This window comes from Anomalospiza imberbis, chromosome 2 (assembly GCF_031753505.1).
Source record: "Anomalospiza imberbis isolate Cuckoo-Finch-1a 21T00152 chromosome 2, ASM3175350v1, whole genome shotgun sequence".
Lineage (NCBI taxonomy): Eukaryota > Metazoa > Chordata > Aves > Passeriformes > Viduidae > Anomalospiza > Anomalospiza imberbis.
Window position 1 is genome coordinate 24,667,866 of NC_089682.1, and position 20,762 is coordinate 24,688,627.

At 39.5% G+C, this 20,762-nt stretch overlaps 1 protein-coding gene across 3 annotated transcripts in view; it reads right to left on the reverse strand.

The window, feature by feature from the left end:
• The window catches only part of COL4A1 (collagen type IV alpha 1 chain), a 119,775-nt gene that overhangs the window by 66,900 nt on the left and 32,113 nt on the right, over nucleotides 1-20,762 (reverse strand). For all 3 annotated transcript variants that reach the window (XM_068180141.1, XM_068180139.1, XM_068180140.1), the window contains exon 2: nucleotides 4,025-4,075. In XM_068180141.1, the coding sequence (XP_068036242.1) occupies nucleotides 4,025-4,075 (51 nt within the window). The remainder of the gene's footprint in view (nucleotides 1-4,024; nucleotides 4,076-20,762) is intronic.

A 20,762-nucleotide genomic window follows, 5' to 3' on the forward strand; every position in this document is an offset into this window, starting at 1 on the left:
ATTATTTGCTCAAGTTTTCCTGCTTTCAAACAATAAAAATTTCAAAACCAGCAGTTACATTAAGAGTTAATTCTATTCTTATCTTCTACTTAGCAAAGATTTTTTTTTAATTGCAATGCTTCATGCTCAATGACAAAAGCATGTTTGATACTCTTGTTGACTTCAGCTTTCAGTGGGTAATGCTGAGACAGTGAAATCATCATAAAATACTTATACTAAAGAATGAGGATTTATACTTCAGTGCATTCTAACTTGATAAGTCTAAGAAGATTAATCATTCTGTATTACTTACAGCAAGGTTCCAGTGTTGCCTCCATTTACACATGTTTCTGATACAGAGTAAAAGTAGTGCAAATGGTCATGAATGAGAGAAGGAAGATTTTTAGAAAAAGTCAGTGCATGGAGAATTTCACTCATCTCTGTGCAGTCTTTGTTCTGAATGGTAATTAAATACTTAACATGTTTTTTCTGCATGCACTAACGGCTAGCACTTCTTATCTCGACAGCTGCTTGAAATTGTTCTCAAAATCTAGGTAGGCATAAAAGAGAAAACATAACTTCAGTCTTCTTGTGAGTAGCTCAATAAAATGCAGGCAAGCATTCAAAACTCTAATCAGTTTAAACAGATCTCACACTTCAGTGAGGTTTAAGAGAACAGTCAAGTTATTTTGCAGAAAACCAAATAAAAAGTATGAGGTAATAAATGAAGATGTTTTAGGCTAATCTCTCTGATGGAAAACAGTAAGGTATTTTTTGTTATTTTAGCAATACTATGTTTTTCTAAAATTTTTGTACCTTTTGTTTGGCAAATATGTGATATTTGACATTATATAGCTTAAAAATACAGCTTGATGTTCAGTGTAATAATAAAGGCTTTAAAGGATAAGGGCCATCTGTTGCAATTACACTCACTTTCTGAATTTTCTGAAAGGGATGAAAACCCTTAGAGTTTGTCAATTATATGCCCTTGATAACATATGAGTCATGTTAAAGAAGTTTGGCATAGAAATGCAATTTTCATGGAAACAGTCTGATGAGAGAATATTTTAAATGTACTCTAAAGAGGGTCATCATATTGATGAAATTATTGTCAAAGGAGAGAGAAAAATATGGCAATGTGATTTACTCTTCCATGTCTGAAATGCTCTTGGGTACTATTTCCTGGGCATTTCACAGCTTTTAAGTCAAATACCATTTTCAGCACTTTTTCTGATGAGATAATGAATATTTGGCCAAATGAATTTTAATTGAACCCCAGTCTGCAACTTCTGGGTCTGGAACTTCTTCCCACACTACGGTAGGAAATATCTCTCCAGATGTTAATAATTAAGGCATTAAAGAGTAAACCCAGCACCCACTTCCGCAGCTCCCGGAGCTCCCATGGCAATGAAGTGGTGTGGGTGGATTGCTGAAGAGTGTGGGAGGATTGGAAAAGGCCCTTCAGCATTTATGCACTTCTGCATGACATGGAAGTCAGATCAAAAGGGTTTCCAGTGTAGGCAGAATGTTGGCTGTGGATGATGGAGGGTAGAGTGGATATGTCCTCCCACATGAGAAGTGGAGAGCAGATGTTTTTGATGTGGTCTCCTGGGGTACCACAGGAGCTGGGCACAGCAGCCTTCTCCTAGCCCAGATCTTGGCTAAAATCAGTCTTTCTAATCTGTCCTCTGATTAAGAAATATTCACACAGATTTTTGAAGTAACAGGTACCATTACTGATGTGTGTGTTAATGGGAATCAGGTTTAGCAGGGACATGTTTCAAATCCAAATGCATTCGTTGGAAACACCATTTACAGCAATATTACAGAGGCAAGCAGGAAGGATGCTCCCCTTTCCCTCACCAGGTTCTGTCTCCAGGCCTGGGACCAAGTGGCAGGCTATCCTTATTCTAGACAGACATCAAACATAACGAATCAGGATGAAAAACTACACAGGGCCGAAGGGCAGTGGGCAGATTTTTAAAAAAAATCAGTTTTCTGTTCAAAATCTTAAGTATGTTTGAAACAGAGTTAACATAATGAGTAAGCATTGATCTCAACCAGATTCATATATGTTAAATGCATTCCCAAATACCTTCAAATGCCTTTCTTGACTATCATTTTCTAGGTATAACTAGACATTCACCTGTCCAGATGTCTCTAATGTCAATAACTGCATTTCCTACAAAGTCTAAAATTATGTGAATACTTCATTATACACCTGCTTAAAGTCAGAGAAATTTGTGATGGAACCCATTAGGAAGAGTGGAGAGTACACTGACACACTGGTACTTAATATGTCTTCTGTTACTATGGATTGATATTTTTCTCTCATCAACATTTTTAAACAGCCTACATTAATGTGAGGTAGTTTTGGATTCTAGCATATCAGGCAAGCATCTATCTCTAGCATCTATCATCATATCTATTTCTTTTAAAAAGAACATTTTGAGACTCTGGACTACGCAAATGAAAATTCCAGCAAGAGCTCTAGCAAACAGACAGGAACACAGCTGGAAATAAATTAAGCATAAGGCTTCATACTATTTATTTCCCCAAGCTATTATTTTTTAAAATTATCTTGTTACAAGATGCTGGCATAATCTATGAACTGAAAACTGATGTCTTTCAATGAAAGGGTTATAACCTGTCTCCTTCATTCTGCCATGACTCATTTGTACTTGTTACTGAACAATAAGATCAAGCTATCAAGGAATAAATGCAGAGTTTTGAACCTTTCCCAAATCTTTGCTGTATTTGTTTTCAATATATAGTTGACTTTTATTAAACAGACATAATTGGGTCATTAAAAAAAGGAGACTCCATCTGAATGATGTTGCGGACCTTGACATTTTTTATCTGTATCACAAATTCATCTATGCTCTGTTACAAAGAAAGTTATCTTGCTTGGGCCTCCAATTAAGTAATTAACATTCCTAGTTCTGGAAAACACCAAAGAAAAGCCACCAACAGACATTCTTAAATCCATCATCCGTAAATATGCAGCTATTGCCTTTCAGACAATACAGAACACCAGCTGTCTATTTATTTCAAAGAACAAAACAATCCCCAAAACATTAAAGCAAACAACCCCCCCACCTCTTCTAAGTATTCCTTCGGGTGACCTAAACAACTTACCTTGAAACACATTCCCAAAGCAACCAGAGGATGATAAAACTGGTTTACATTAACTTAGAATGGTAGATGTACAGCACATTTGCATGCACAAGAGAACACATCATAGATTAAAATCTCTACAAGCAAAATCAGAAGAGATAAGGAGAGTGGTTGAAGGTCTATAATATTTACAAAAGCAGGTAATTAACAGGGGGAATTAATGGAATGCTTAAGTGCACTGTAATTTTTCTTCACTGTTACTGCTTTAAAAGAAGACTTTAAAGTGCCTTTTTTTGTTTCATATAGAAGTTTAGATAACAGAATGGGAACTCTAAAACTCATTTGCAAGGTTCTGTCAAAAGTTTTAAATATTTTTTTTTCTTGACCTGCAACACTTTTCTGTATCTAAGCTGATCATTAACCTCCCTCTTCCTACTGTAAGTCTTTGACTCCCAGGGCTAACCCTGGCCAGGGTACATTGATTATGAAGCATCACAGCCATCCTGGAGAGCAATCTGCATGGCATGCGGAGAGGAGCATTTCTGAACTGAACTGCTTGCCTCTCTTCCAGAGATAGTTAGGATGTCAACCCTGCTACCCACTGAAAAGGCTGGAGATGAGGTGAGGGAAAGGCGAGAGCAATGGCTTAGCATCCCACTCGATGGGAAAAGAGCGAGGGCACGGCCACATCGGGCTGGGGGCTTCACTCCACAGTGAGGACATTCACCTGCCCCCCAGCCCTGGCCCTCCTGCCCTCTGCGGAGATGGCTGCTGCTCACAAACCCTGCTGTTGGCACTGGCCTGGCCCTGGCAATGCTCCCTGGCAGTGCAAGCCTTCGCTGAACCCAATGGCTCACGTGACTCCCAGTAGATTTTAGACCCTGTGGTTGAAATAAGCAAGAAAATGAAATGGACAGAGCTGACTTACCTTTTGCCCTTTTACTCCACTGCAATCACATTTTCCGCAACCAGAACATCCCTGAAAATAGAAGAAATTGAGAATTAAATATCTGAAGTGGGTGACAGGCAAAACATACTGAAATGAGCCAGGGATGTCAGCAGCACCCCACTGACTGCAAGGCTGGTCAGTGCAGGGAAAGTTTGCTTAAGCCCATACAGTAACATGAGACAAGTCAGATTAACTGGTGCCCAGGTAAAATCTTACAGTCACTTTGTGTTACCAAAGATGCTCTTAAGTGCATCAGGGCTACTCCCTATTTTTCTTCCTCAGTCATGAAGCAACTGGTAAGCAATGCAGCAGTCAATTGCTTTTACTGTTGTCATGCCCCTCAGAAACAAACTATGAGGAAAAGAAGCAAAACATCTGTATCAGTGAATATTCCACCAACGCACAGGAGGTCCTTCGGCAGCCCCTTCAGGCCCTTATTCAGAAGCAGTCAGGGACAGCATCTCCCCTGAGACAGCTTTCAGCACAGATGCTGGACACCTGTCCCTCTACACCTGCAGGCTTTACAGTCTACTGGGATCTCAGTACTGCTGGGAAATGAAAAGAAAATGCACCTAATCCGTTTTGAATTTGGAAAACCCCCAATAAGGCCAATAAATATGACCTCAGAAAGCTAAATAATACAGTAACATTTTTACTTGGCAAATACATTTTATTTTAAAGTAAAGCATCAAAGAGAAATTGGGCTTTAATACTGAAAAAAGGCTGTCAAATAAAACTACAGTGCTATCTCCTGAAAAATGTATTGCTTTTGTTGGCACCTTTTTTTTGTATATGTACATCCACTGAATTTATTTCTTGAAGTAGAATTTTCTCCATATTGACATAAAGCAAAAATAGTTACAATATTTTATCTTACATCATTATACCATGTTGTAATATAAATTCACACAAAGGTGAGAATTAACATGATTAGAAGGAGTTTTTATCATATAATGCAGAAAGTGAACTGGATCTGAAGACAACACCAAGACATGCTGCAGTGCAACCCCAGCAAGGATCAGAAGGGAAACGTGCCACCCACTGAATAATCGGCTTTACTCCTTGCAGGACATGGTTATGCCTGGAAAAACATTGGGTCTCCCATTACAAGAAGTGACCTGGTGTGACCTCTCTTAGTTTTTCAGACCTGATGAGATCTCAGCTGGAGGACGCCTGCTTGCAGCTCATACTTCCTCCTCCAGGATCATGTAGAATGTTATCAGTTTTATCAACACATCCCTTAAATTCAGAAGAAGTCTGTTTTAATTGCGTCTGGGAATGTACTTAACATAAGTCACTGAATCATTATAAACATCTGTTTTCAAGTTAATCCCTGCATATTTCCTTCAGCTATTATTTAACATGCACTGTTTTAGAAAAAAATATGTTGTTATTTAAGTATGGTTTTGTTCTCAAATTTAGCATAGCCAGAAGAATGGGCATGTGCTTTTGAGCCTCTTTTTGTCCTCACAAAAATGAGTCCATTATATTCAATTTTTCCTGTTTTTTTTAATGCCTCAGATTAGAATAACCAAAGGCAAGGAAGGTAAGAAGGTACTGAGCACCAGGGAGCGCAACTGTACAAGGTCCTGTTCGGGGCAACGGCTGCAGCCTGCCATGCCAGAGCAGGCACCTGCTCTACAAAACGCTGCTTTTATTTTACAGTAACTTCATCTCCTGCTATCACTGACTGCAACCTCTGTGGGTGGGTGGGAGGCTGGCCAGTGATGACAGCCACTGCTGAATAGCATTATCTCAACTACTAAAATGCATTTTGAATCTGAGCAACGTGATAACACTCTGCCTATACTGGGAAGAAGTATGAAGTATTTCCTTCTGTTTCTCTGGGAAGATGGGAGGGCCAGACTGGAAGAAGCGTGTGGATCAAAGGTCACTTTAAGGAGGTCAAAGGGGCACTTAAGCAATGAGATGCTGGAAGAGGGAAGGATGATTATAGCAAGTACAGGAATCATCACAAGGCAAATTGGAACTATTCAAATTATTGTTCCTTTCTAAACTTTGGTTTTAAATCAATCTCATAACATGAATAATCCATTTAATGATGTCCTACTATATATGACTAGAGATACTGAGACAAATAGAGAGAAATAACTTTGTCATATCTCCCAGACATCCTCATAGAGACAATGCCTTCCCCAGAAACTGCATGGACCTTGGAACAACCACTGCTGTCCTCCAAGTGTCAAAACAGAGAAGGAACAGTGCTGGGCAGGAAGCGTAATCTGTGGGGGGAGTGGTAGATGAAAAGGCACTCTCTTTATCCCTTGTCTAGGTGCCAGTTACAGACTAATCCAAAGACTTTGGCCAGGTGCACTGCACCAGGTACCTCCCCTATTTTGCATGGTGCACTCACAATTTTCAAATAGCCATAGCTTCCTTGCATCACAGGCCAGCCTCTCCTGTAACATTAGAGGACATTAATTTTATCTTACTCTGCCCACAAAATATAAATCTGCCCAGAAGCAGAAGCTTATTTTAGTGAAGCAAATTGTTTCATTTCTTGACAAGCATTTCCATTCCATTTCATTCTCCCAGACTGTCTACAACTGATAAGCTTAGTGAATCATCCTAGCAAATCAGTATTAAACTATAAAAAGATTACATCCCTTTGACATCACACACACAGAGGTGCTACATGCAGCCTGAGTGTTTGCCTAAAGGACACCTATTTATTTTCTATCACATTAACATATAGTTCAAAAAAAGTCCTGCTAATGAATGGGCATCCCAATCTGAACCTCTATCTTCCACGACCCACATACTGAGCCTTACAAGCCTTAAGCCCTGTCAGTGACAGAGCTGAGAAAGCTGCTAAAATTCCCCGCAGCAGACGGAACAAACTGCTCTGCAACGCAGTCTGTAAGACATCTGTCAGATTGCAGCTACAGACTTGTTGCGTTTTGCCCAGTTTTTCCACGTCCAGCTACTTTCCTGGCATTGGAGGACTACTGCTTGGAACTTGCACAGGAACGATGCAAACAGCCAGATGAGCAGCCTAGGAGGGAGATGACTGCCATATTTGGAAATGCACCATTTCTGGAGGCTACAGACATCTCCAAAAAAATACAAAGGCAGAGTCAGTTCTTGGAAGCTACACTCTCTTACAGAAGTGCATTTCTCAAGACAAAATGTAGTTCTCTTTCCCACAATATCACCTCAGGCTCTGCTTACTGAGTTTCAGTTGTTGAGCAGCTACCAGCTTAGGCTAATTGCTTAGGTATAAATCGAGTTCACATTGTAGCCTGTAGAGCACAACTCTAAGGTAAAAATTTAATTAAATTCTCCGTAGTTACTTAATTCTGTTCATGTTAAAAATCTCATTCCAGGGAACATAGTCATTTCTCCTGCACAAAATATAATGTCTTTCAAATCACAGAAAATCCTGTGAATTGGTGAGGCTACAACAGATGTCAAAATTCTCTGACTATTCACAAATCACCTAATTCATAGCCAAAGTGCTTCAAAAAGGTAAAAATAATCATAATTACTTCATCTTGTGATTAACTAATTATGAAATGACAAATTGTGATTAGATGGGATGCTTAACTGATTATGTGTTCTGATTAAACAGTGTAGATTTCCCACTCTATATTGCTTTAGTTTAAACCCCAATTTGAGCTGAATTCCCATAGCAGTTTCAAGCTGAAACACAAGAAAGACTAAGCCAATAGGATGGCTGTTTGACAGTGACAACTTTAAGTCTGAATCTCCTCTCTCCACAAAATCAACACCTTTCCACCTCTGTGTAAACCCAGTCTCCTGGAAGCCCAAGGAGATTTATCCCTATGTAGCAGACACTGCACTTCTTCCTAAGTGCACATGCATACAACTCACGTAGCTGTCATGAGAGCTGGATCAATAATATCTTCACATTTCACATCCCACCAAATACAGAAATAGGGAGTTGATACCAACTGCAGGACACTTATCTTGCATTTCTCTCATATTTTCTTCTCTTTCTAGAATGTCAAAATAGTTCCCTGGCTGTATTACTACTCTTGTCTTCAACCTTTAGATATAACTACTGCTCTTTTGTGTGCAAAGTACCACTAGAGGAAACCACTGCTATATTTCGATTAAAATTAGTATTTTGTTAACTGATTTTACAGTCTGTTAACAGCTTTGAAAAAAATAATGTAGCTAAAACTCCTGATTTACACTTAGCTAGAACAAAGAAGATAAAAAAAATCTGCACTGTCTTAGCAATTAGCAAAATTTAGTTATACACCCTTGAAGGGGTGTATATTAGTTATACACCTTAAAGGGGTATGTAACTCTGTAAAGGAGTTGATATAAAGCCAGTTTTTCTGGACTGATTATTTGAACTTCAACTCTTAAAATGGTTCAGGAAAAGGAACATCTGCTATTCCTTCATTTTGACGACTTAAAGCAAAGACCAGAAGTTAAGCACAGTTCTCATGTCTTTTGTAAACCCATCAATTTCAGATGTCTATAGACAGAGAAATAGCAGACAAAAGGACAAATTTTATGATTTTTTTTTAATGTCAGCAAGCTCCAGTCTTTCCTCCTCTCCAAAGTTATTTTTCTCATTATTAAAAAACAAATCAAACAAAAAAGACCCTTCAAAAACCACAGCTGGCAGTTTATCTTCACGTCCTTTCTAAAATTTTTTTTCCCAGCAAATCATGGGTAGACTCCAGTTATTCCCAAAACCAAGGGAAGACTTATTGGTTTTGAAGCTTTAACCCTCCAGGTCACCAAATTAAGTTCAGCTCTCGTCAGCAGTGACTGGAAGCTTCTGTCATGCAGTAGCTATTTAAAGTTCTTGGTTGTGTCATTTCAATTTTCTGCAGATCCATTCTTCACAGAGGACAGCAGAACAGTGCCATTCACAATGTCCTGTGGGATATCACTGGGAACAGCTCTCCCCTATGTTCCTGGTCATACCTGCTTGGTCTATGTAAATATTTCAGAAGGCACCAGATGCCTGTGTTTAAGCAAGGGAAATACATGCAACCCAATAATCTCCAAACGCTCATTAAACTTCAGGACTACAATACTCATTCTCCTGAAGACCTTCTTTGCTTGTAGGCTGATGTACATGAGTGTAACAGGAGGAAGCAGAAGTGGTCCCCACTCATTTCTCTCTGTAAATGCAGAGTCATTCCTCTAATGTATCTCCTGGGGATTGCTTTGGACCAGATGAAACAAACCTACACAGTGGAAAACTGTGACAGTTCATGATTACTTGCATGTCAGTGCATGATTTAAGTAGTTCTGTTAGTCTGAGGGGAACATTAAGTTTAGAGTCCCAAATTCCAAATTAACATATTTGTAATATCTGAAAAGAACGGCAAGTCACTTTCTGAAGTATTGCTGTGCATGATGAAATTTGAACTAATTACAACAATTCAGCTCTGGTTTTATTTAACAGTTTAGCTCAGTTGATTGGGGCATGGTGCTTGTAACATCAAGATTGTGGGTCCAATCCCTGTATAGGGCCATTTACTTTAAGAGCTGGACTCAATAATCCTTGTGGATGCCTTCCAACTCAGAATATTCTGTGAGTCTGAGAAAAGCCTTGTACACTTTTCAGAAGATAATTAATTTTAAGAAAAACTCTATAAAATACAATTGGAAAAAAATCATTATGGCTATTGGGACAGGAGGAGGCTGTTCATATATTTTTGGCACGGTTTTTCTGTTTGGCTGGTGGGAGGTCTGTTTCGTTGTTGTTTTTCGTAGTACCATAATGATGCAGGATGTTCATACAAAAATTGCAGACAGACCACAGATTCTTATCTATCTCCAGTGTACTTTAGTCACTCAAAGGAATATTAGCAAATTTTCAGAATTTAGTAGCTTTTAAATTAACTATTCATGAAAATATTTATTTTGTAAATTAACATCAGTTGGAAGTACTTCACTTAAAATATGTTGAAAAAAGAGTTGTGTCTTCTTAATCAAAATAATATCAGGTTGCTGGCGCTGAAATGTTTTCTTGCTGGGACCTCATTTTTTACATTCTTTTCCAAATTCCCCAGGGGTCTATCCTGGAGGTAGGGTCATGGGACTACCCTAAAGGCTGCTTTGTGAATATGACCTTCCTGTTGGTGATGTGAACATCGTTTTCACAAAGTGATGCAAATCCAGGGGGCTTCCCGTTAGTTCACAGGAAATATAGTTATTCCTGTTGTTCCATATTTGGACAGAAACTACGTTTAAAACAACTGTTTCCTCTAGCTACATTCTTTTACAGGAAGCTCTGGAAACAATCAAGGTATCTGCTTACTTAGGGAAATTTCAGAACATCACATTATAGAACTCCATACTGCACAGCTCAAAGCAAGTAAGTGGTTTGTGAATACAAACTAAAAAAACCTCCCATGAGCATTATCTACTAACAGGTCTATTTCCATGGACTGTCAGATACTTCTCAGCCTCTAACAGAGAAGGCTGTATGTACCAATCCATTCAGTAGGTTTTACACCCTTTTCCTATACAAGAACTCCACTTTTAGTTTTATTTGCAAAGAAGTGAAAAAAATTCCAGGTGCCAGTGAGATCTTCTGGTGTTGCAGTCACCGGTGTTATTTCACTGACAGTTGAGTATTAGAGCATGTTCCAGAGCTTCCTAACACCCAGTGACAAGTGCTTTCAGGAATATATTTCAAAGGGCACGACCCTTCCTAAATTCCATTATGGCAATCACTGCTAACAATTGTCACTCAGCTCTTGTGCTTTGTGAACAGGCAAACTGAAGCCATTTGATACAGGTAAGAAACTCCCATTCCTCATCTTGCTAACTTGAAAAAATCTGCAGAGAGGACAGGAAATCCTGTTGCAGAACCCCCCCAATGGCTGTTGCAGAGTTCACCACCCGCCTCATATACAACTACCCTGGAGCTCACAAAGCAAACTGCAAAAAAAGTCCGGCATGGAACAGATCCAAACCCCCTGTCTTGTAACTCATATGTTTGGTGAAACTGGCATTGGCAATCTCCATGTATACGAGTGGAAGGCTAACAAAACACGTCAGACTTCTTTCTTGTTCATGAGGCAAAGAGGTTGTGGCCTACGAAACAAAGCACACAAGTGGTTTTTTTTTCTTGCTGCTTTATGGGATGGATCCACACAACCACTTACAGCACCTGCCAGGGTACAAGGCTGGATCTACCCGTAACCTGGCAAAATGGAAACAGTGTCATTACAGTGGTGTGGTGGCTGGTGGTGCAGTCTTCTTGCTGTCTTCTCAATAAATCCACATCTGCAGGACTTCACTGCTTTCTAGAAATGTCTCAGAGTTTCTCTGGCCCCTGTGCCTTTGCTCTTCAGTGCATGACCCCGTTTTCACAAGCACAGGGGGTACCCATAATAAGTCTGAGTATGGGCAGTCAGTGTGGTTGAAAGCCTGCTCCAAAACAGTTCCAGCAGGGAGGCAAAACACAATGCCACCAAAACTAGGTAGAGGCTGAGGGAGAGGCGGTGGTGGCCACCAGCTCAGCAGGCAATGCAGCCCCTCCCAGGCACCTTCCACCTCCCAGTGCTCTCCTGACCCAGGCTGGAGGCTGAACCAGGATGAGAGAGAACTGCCAAGGTGGATCCCCTCCCTCTCTCCTCTCACAGGGAACAACCCTGTCTAAGCAAAATTGGGAATGAGGTAAGAGATGGATGCCATGGTGGCAACAACCCCCAGAGCTGTGCTGCCATGGGCCATGAAGGGCACAGGACCATCCCTGTGGCTGCAGTGGGTTTGATCCTGATGGAGAGGCCACCTCTGCCACACTGTCCACCCAATCACTGAGTCTTCTCTTTAAACTCGTCTGGCCCCACTAAGCCCCCATTACATTGGGGAGTGCACTGAAAGAGCAAGTCTGCAGAGGAGGTGCAGCTCTCCTGCACTGCAGTCCCTGTCAAGCAAGGCATTTTCATAAACCCAATAGCAAAGGAGATGCCTCAGAAGCGATATGCAGGAATCCGGTGAAGCCATTTTGCAAATGTGTACAGCACAACCATGAGAAGTGCTTTCCCTTCGGTTAGTTGATACACATGAACATCAACATAAGCAAATACATTTAGAAGTAACAGCTTTTAAAAAACACAGTGCTGGGAAGCAGAGGCCTTCAGCCCCCACCATTCTCGCCTAGACTAAATAAACGGAGTAGCAATATCTTCTTAGTTGAGATGCACACTAAAGAATGTGAGAAAAGCACAGAAGATAAACTGGACTTCTATGTTTGAGCACAAAGGAGAAACCCAAGTGACACACAGTCCAGCACAGGCACAGACTGCTGTGCCCTGAACTCACACCACCTGAGCAGAGCTTTCCCCTGAGCACTATTTGTGCAGCTCCTAATGTCCTTTTACCACCCTCCTGCAGTGTGATCCATCACCAGCGGTGGAGGCTGTGTGCACTTCCAGGTAACCACTGGCAATGCCACATACACTGCATGACCAGGGTCCCTTTGCTCCCCATCAGCAGTTCCTTGTCCTTCAGTTCTCCCAAGCCTGAACTTGCATTACTCAGGAAACAAAGTGGCTTTATGTGGGTATGGCTGACCTGCAGCCAGGCTCTGCACAGGCAGGGGCAGCAGTTCCTCAGCACAGGCACAGCAGTGCTGCAATCACTCCCTGAAGCTGTGGCTGTACCAGCACAGCAACATCTGCAATGCACAGCCCCGTCTGACCTTACCAGGAAGATTTGCCCATACCTGTCAAATGTTGCAGCTTCTGCAAGGAAAACCTTAATGGAAGACTCCACTGATCTCCATGGCGTATTGCAGGTATATACAACTTGCCACTAAAACCTTTCCAGGAGGTCTCTGTCAGGGCATTTAAAGATTAGCAAATTTTAAACATATGCAACTTCTATTGCAAAAATTTATCAGAACTGTCCAAGTGATTTCTTGAGTAAAACATGTGAAGTTATCTTTTCTTCTGAAAGGAGCCTCAACTTTTTCAAAACTTCCAATAATGAAATAGTAACAATTAATATAAACAATTTTAAATACATTGTTTGCATCTCACAACACCAGCTCGCTCATCTCCTCAGTAATACTGGGAAGAGGAGACAGGTAGGGTAACAATGGCCTCACTCTGGCCAACAGACTCAAAAACGAATCACAAGATTGTTAACAAGCAACTAATTTGTACATTTTAAGAGCCTTATGCTATTCTGGAAACAGCAGTAGTAACCACAGCAGTTCAACATCCTTGTCAAACACAGGATTTAAAAAGCATGTAGCATGTTTAGTCTACTTAGCAGCCAGCCAAAATACACAAAAATTCATTTGGTAAACCTACTTAACCCACTTTTCTTCCCCACACATCTCAAAGTTCTTCCAAACAGGTTCAGCCTATGGCAATATCACTGTTACAGTAAAAAAAAATTAAATAGCTGTATTTAATTGACCTAGTGAAAGATTTCAGCCACTTCTTGCAGACAGTCAGCTCTAGAAACTGCAGCACCACAGGGAAGGTCTTAAATTGGAACAGTATTTCCTAAAATTACAGACATTTTTGGACTATTTGCATTATAATACTACCATGATTTTTGGACTGGAAGCAGTACCAGAAGTCTACCCCATGCATTTTCTTTCAAATATTTTAACAAATTGCCAGTCATCAGTCTATCTGGGCACCTTCTCTTAAGCTCCATCTTACTACTTTAGTTCAGTTACACTGATAATTTTAGCAACTAGTCATCACTAGTCAGTCACTAGTCATTTATCTGTTTGGAGTCCTAAAAAGCCATAAGGGGAAGTATTGCTGTCTCTGCTCCTTAACAGGCCACTGAATCTTGTCTTTTGCTCCAGTCAAGGATGCCACTGATTACGAGCTGTTTTCTCTTCAGGACACACCACATCTCTTCTCCTAAAGCCTCTGCACACCCCAGAAATAATCCACTCAGCTCAAGCTACATTTCAAAGGACATTGCTGCATATCTAAAGACTCCAGATGCATATGGGTCTGTCTGACTGTTGAAGAGTCCCAACTTCAAGAGATATTCCTCTTAAATGCAAAGTTCATGGTTTAACAAAAGCCCTTGCTCAATAGATGAGGACTCAGCTCCTGTCAAGAAGCACAAAGATGATTGACCAGAAGTCAAAAAATGTGATTTTTTTTCTTTCTTTTGCTGTTACAAAGAAATGATCCCAAAGGACCCTTTATTCCTCTCTAAGAAGCACCAGCTAAGTGGAAAGACTTGGGCTTTTCCAAGTGGTGTTATCTTTTAAGAAAGAGTTTAGAGAAAAGAAAACAGGAGGAAAAAAAGATCCCAAAACAAACCTCAACCCTCAAAACACATGTGACATTCAGCAATTGGACAGATAATTGAGAAGTAACCCCCAAAAATCACTATTTCAGTTCACAGGTCTGCTGTGCAAGACTCTACAATGCCCCTGAGGTATCACCTCACATCTGGAGCAAGGTGGGGGCTCTAGATCCTTCACAGACAATGCCAGCAGCAGGAAAATACTTCCCTCAGTGAACAACAGTCCCTGTCTTGAACAAACACACTTGGACACCCATAGCTTATGGAAGTTTGACCCCCTTCTACCTGACTTCAACAAAAATGATGATGAGCTTTGCCACAGCCTCACCCTATGGACGGCAAAACTCCACTGAGAATAAGGAGGTATGGAGAGGAGCCCACATCTTTTGCTACCTGATGAGCAGCAGTATTGCAACATTGGAATAAAAGCTAACAATGACTTGAATGACTTGCAAGAGCTCACAGCATTTGTGTGCATTGGGCTTACAGGGAGTCAATGGATTGGATTTTTTTCAGGATGTTGCTGTCTTCCCTGTGCATCCAATGAACATCAAAATTACATGGAAAGGGGATTTAGGTGCAAATTAGATGGTTTAAACTCACACTTTGTCTCATTAAACACACATTTGCAATAGTTACACCTTGTGTTGTATTCATTTCTTAGTTAAGAGCCTTATGGCATAAAGGAGTTCAGAGAAAGGCAGTACAAATCATCAGTGTGGCTCATATTACCCTGAAGTCCTGTAGCCTGAACCTGTACCTTGCTCTGAATTCCACCCTTACATAAACATAGCAGACTATTTATCCTGGTAAAAACTATAGTGCCATGTCTTTTTACGCAAATTAGCTCCTTAATCCAAAAACCATTTTCACTTACAACTGGATTGTGACAGTCTAAATGCACAATGTACAGCAAATAAACATATAGATTAAAGAGCAATCAGTATTTAAAAAGTAATTGAATAATAACGTAGATTGATTGTCAAACAACCTTTTTTTTTTCTTTTTAATTTATTTTTCAGCCATGGAACTCACTTTTACTTATGTGGCGGGTCAACTGGATGCTTTTGCCATTTTTAAAACATAGTCACAAGTTAAAACCAGTGCTATCGACATGTTCTCTAATTTATTTGTCTGGCCCAAATGAAAAACAGACAAAATTTTCTCCAACCCATATTTTTCCAAATTGACATTTGAAAATCCAGTTTTAATAAAAATTGAAATGTTGGAGCATGAGAGCAAAATAGCCACAGGAAATATTATTTTAGTGTGCAACATTTGCCAGACGCAAAAGGAAACAAACTTGTCAGTTCTCTCTTTCTTTTATGTTTCTTTGTTGACTAGACAGGAAGCTGACAAAAACTGATTTTTTTCCTCTTGTAAAGCATACAGCATAATTTTTACTGTACCACTTCAGTTGCTGACTGCATTTTGTAAATAAAAGCATACTTCATGAGCATCCAGGGAAGTGCTTGATATCTGACAGTTTACAAAAATGCAGTACTAATTAGGTACAAAAAGAAAAGTAAATAGCACTCATTGCAGAAACGGAAATAACACAGTTTAGAAGAGAGGCTGAAAATCCATTCTTTTCTATGGCAACTTCCTGAGTGATGGAAAAGTTATAGCTGAGTAAAATTAAACATTTGCCTAACCTGTATTCCTGTAATTCCTGCATGTAAAGGTCAGCAGAAATGCAAACATTGATGAGCATTGATATTCAGCTGTAAATATTTTGTAAGAGGCTTATTTAAAAACTGTAAGAAGCAGACAGATAATGTTTCAGCAATAAGATATATTCCACTGATTAGGCAGACACAAATAGGCTTCAAAATCCATGCTTGTTATTTAGAATTAGAAACAATAAGCTTAAGGTCATTCATCAGTAAAAGGTCAATACTAAAGATCTCATACTTCATCAAAAAAATTAATCAAAATTTTCTGAAGTCAATAAACATGGGCTATTATAGAAGCAGGCTGAGTATCCATTTCAGAGTTCTTCCAAAATAGATCCTGCCAATAAGAGGTATAAGGCACCCAAAGGGTAAGACAAAGGACACAACAAAGGCCTTTCCTCTTGAGACCTGATGAAGGGCTGGGTCACAACGGGTAAAGCCACGGAGACCTTTCTTCCTGGGACCTGCCACATGTTTGTTCTCCCTTCTGCAGTCCCAACCCTACTCTTGTCCTGCCACTTCAACTTATCAAACCCAGCCTGGAATTAAACTATGTGAGGACTAAATACAGTGACCTTTTTACTCACATTTTTTTTTAATGGTACAGTTTAGTTTATTGAATTACCTTCACAACGAGGTCAATCAAATAAATGCTGCCATGGTGGAGGGGCAAGGCAAAGCAAACAGGACCACAGGTAAAACTGTCTAGGAACACTTTCGTGCAGGGAGCTTAAGACAGACATAGGTGTCACAAGTACTTTAATTATCAAAGGCATGTATCATTTTATGAGATAAATTGGTAAATTGATAAATTTAAGAGCTACTGCTTTACCTTTAAACTAAAATACTGTTGATCATATTCCCTTCTCCAATAGTGTAACCAACAAAGGTACTTTCACTTTTACTGATATTTGTGAAAGAAGGTTGAAAGTATCTCTAAAGTTAGGCTTATCTGAATTGTTCTTGAAAAAAATGCAATCATTACTTTCCATTTTCTATACATGTATGACCTGTATGTTTAATAACCCCATTTCATCTGTGTTTGCAAGATATTTTTTGACAATAGGTTGACCAGCTTCGTATCCTTATGGGTGTGGGCTGAATTCACTGTAGCAGTTACCTGAGACTGCAAGCTTAGCCAGGCTTCCTAATTACAAAGATGATCATATATTGTGGCCCTAACAACATGGCTTTATACCACAATTAACAAATCTCAGGGGACTCAGAGAGATGTTGAAAATGAGCTTTCCAAAAACCTTCCCAGCCTGTGAACACCTCTAGAAGAGGTGTCATCCAGAGTACATCTGGAAAGAAATTTAAAATTTATAATTATCCTTTATCTTTAAGCATTCATCCTCATGATCTGCAGTATGTTCTCAGCACTAACATACCAGCATAAACTCAGAAAAATTATCCTCAGGTAAAGTCCTCAAGTCATGTACAAAAGAAATGTGAAATCTCACAGTCCTAACAGACCAGCATTTTGCTAGAATTAATGCTCGTTGCAAATGATAAGTGTCTAGCTGTTTCAGAACATTCCACGTAGATTCGTGAATGAAAAAATGTTCAGCTTAATAATTTCACTAAAAAAATATGCAAATATTGAAAATTTTAAGTAACAAGTGCCCTCAAAAAAACAGGAATAAAAGTGATAAATGTAAGCAAAACCACCCAAAGTCACATCACGAGACTGCCTTTCAATGCCAGCACATCTGCAAAAGTCATACTAAAACTCAAAGTTCAGAACATGTCATTCTTATGGCAACATCCTTAACGCTCCAGATGTATTCCCAAATCGCTCCCTAGAACAGACCACACTTTAAACCACACATCTAAATAACACTTTTTTAAAAAATCTCATATTTACACTGTGTGAAAAGTTAAAAACTCAAGTCATTAAAATCACTACCTCTACTTAATAAAAGTGTGTCATTAGCCAAAAGGCTATTAATCCTGCCTATACACAACCTTAAACTTGTGACTGCTGCCTTACAGACACATAGCAAGTGTTCATGACTGTCAAGGGGCCTTTCACTTTTGGCATTACTCTTTAGACTGGAGTTAAGTGACTTTATTGTTATCTTCTAGCTTTTTTTTATTTATTTAAAAAGTATCATCTGTTTGACTGTCTTATAGATCAGAAATCTGCACAGTAAAGATCAAAAAAGAGTGTATAAATTTACACAGAGTAATTATTAAAAATATTCTTTTTAAACTAAAATCACATTTCCTTTGGGCTCAGCTCATGTTTCTTGCACAAGGAAAATGGTTACTCCATTTGAATTGGCTTGTGTATCTTCCTACTTGATGTAATTCAGAAGTTGGAAGAGAGGAAAAAAGTCAATTATTAAATAATTCAAGATTTTACAGCAGATTCAGTCTGCTTGATATAGTAACCATTAGCATATTTTAACCAGATGTAATGTAAGCAAAAGTTTCACAAGGGAATTATTTCCTTAATTTCACTGTTGCTTGCTTTAAAGGGGATATTTATTTACATTAGGTTTTTATAATATTTATTATTCTCTGTCTCTAACATTTTATTTGATCATCAAGTAGATTAATTTGGGTTTGAAAAGTACCTCATTAAGATAAAACATTTAATTGAAGTAATATACAATGCTAGAAAGAAACAGAAGTTACTTTATTTAAAAACATTATAATAATTAAACTGTGCAAATTCCAGTAGTTCCCAGAGTCATCAGAAATAGAAGGGTTCACACCCCTATCATCACCTGACATGACCTCAGTGAGCATCACTCTAGACCAGCACTACTTGGAGGACTTACAGTGCAGTAAGGAGAGCAGGAAAACAGCATGGCTGTGCAGGATAGGGCAACCCTGGATGTATGGACAGACTGGGGAACAAGAAGCTGCAAAGCAGTGCCACAGAAAGGGACCTGGGGGTCGATGGCAAGTTGAACTTGAGCCAGCAGTGCCTTGGCAGCCAGGAGGGACAACCCTGTTCTGGGGGGCATCAGGGACAGCATGGCCAGCTGGGCAAGGGAGGGGATTGTCCTGCTCTGCCTTCAGCCTCACCTCAAGTTTTGGGTGTCACAATATAAAAAGATATTAAACTATTAGAGAGCATCCAGTGGAGGGCAGCAAAGATGGTGAAGGGCCTTGAGGGGAAGCCATATGGGCTGAAGTCACTTGGTCTGTTCGGCATGGAGAAGAGGAGACTGAGAGGAGACCTCATTGCAGCTTCCTCCTAAGGAGGAGAGGCAGGCATTGGTCTATTCTCTCTGGTGATCAGTGCCAGGACCCAAGGGAATGGCCTGAATTTGTATAAGGGGAGGTTTAGGTTGGATATAAGGAAAAGGTTCTTCACCCAGAGGGGTGATTGGGCACTGGAACAGGCTCCTCAGGGAGGTGGTCACAGCACCAAGCCTGACAGAGCTCAAGAAGCATTTGGACAATGGTCTCAGGCACAGGGTGTGATTCTTTGGGTAACCGTCTAGGGCCAGGAGTTGGACTTCAGTGATCCTTCTGGGTCCATTCCAATTTAGGAGGTTCTATGATCTAAAATTAGTAGTGCTAGTTGACAAATAAAAGCAGCACAAAGAACAGAGGAAGGTTGTGCCAAGTTGGAGAAGAAGAAGAAGAAGAAGGACATTCAGATTGCAGAACCTGTAGGACTCTCCACAGGGGCAGATCAAAGATCGTGTATTACAATTTTATTCTGTCTGGCATTCCTTTCAAGTCCAACTAAAATTAGAGGAAAAATTAAAAAAAAAGCAAAACTAATCTCCATAGACTTCAACAATCAGAATCCAAACATCTGCAGTCACAAACATACTCATGCCACAGCATCTCACAGAGGGAATATATTCTACAGTGATTTACAAACTGTACACACCAGCAGAATGGCTGGCAGGACAGATACTGTTTGCCAAAACAAAAACTGGACCCAGACAGAAAAAAGAAAAATATACATTTGGTTTTTTATTTTGATATGCACCTATAGTATCTGACTCCTTGCCACAATTTCTTCAAAAAGGAGAGAAAAGTGCTGTTAAATAGGCCCTGTGAATCAAAACACCTTCAAGAGTTTCTGAACATCCAATAAGTTTTGAGGAACTAAATGGGCATTTTGCTGGATAGGGACAACACTTAAAGCATCCAATTTTTAAAATATAGATAATGAGAAACCACTGGACAAAACACATAAAGTTTAGTCTAGCAACAGCATTAACATTAATATCTCCCTTATACAAACCAAAAATAACTTCACAATTTTGAAATTTACAGGGTACTAAGCAGAATCAAACCACTGCAGTAGTGCAGTAGTTTCTTTCAACAGTGTTGCACCTATCACATCACCTAAAATTTTGATCAGAAACTTCAGAGTATTCAACAACTTTGAAAAATCTTGTTAGATTTGTTAGAAAAATCCTTTAGATTTGGCTATATGAGCACAACTTTTATTGAATAAATATGACTATATTCAGTCTAATTTTCTGAGTCAAAGAGCTTTATGAATTTAAGACAGACTCCAACTGGCCTAAGTAAAAGAAGATCAGCACGAATGCTTTTACCTTCAGTATAGGATCCTGACTTTATCACTATTTATTAGTAATGCATAAATATTCAACATAGCTGTTTTATTTCTCACATGAGAAGAATTTTACATCCTCTGTTTAGAACAGCATATTATAAAGTCATCTCGTGTCTCCACACTTGGCAGATTTTCTGAAATAATCCAAAATACCAAAACCAAAGTTAGGAGCTGCTTAGGTAAACCGTTAGTTTAACTGCAAAAGCAAAAGAACCCTGTTTTTATCTCA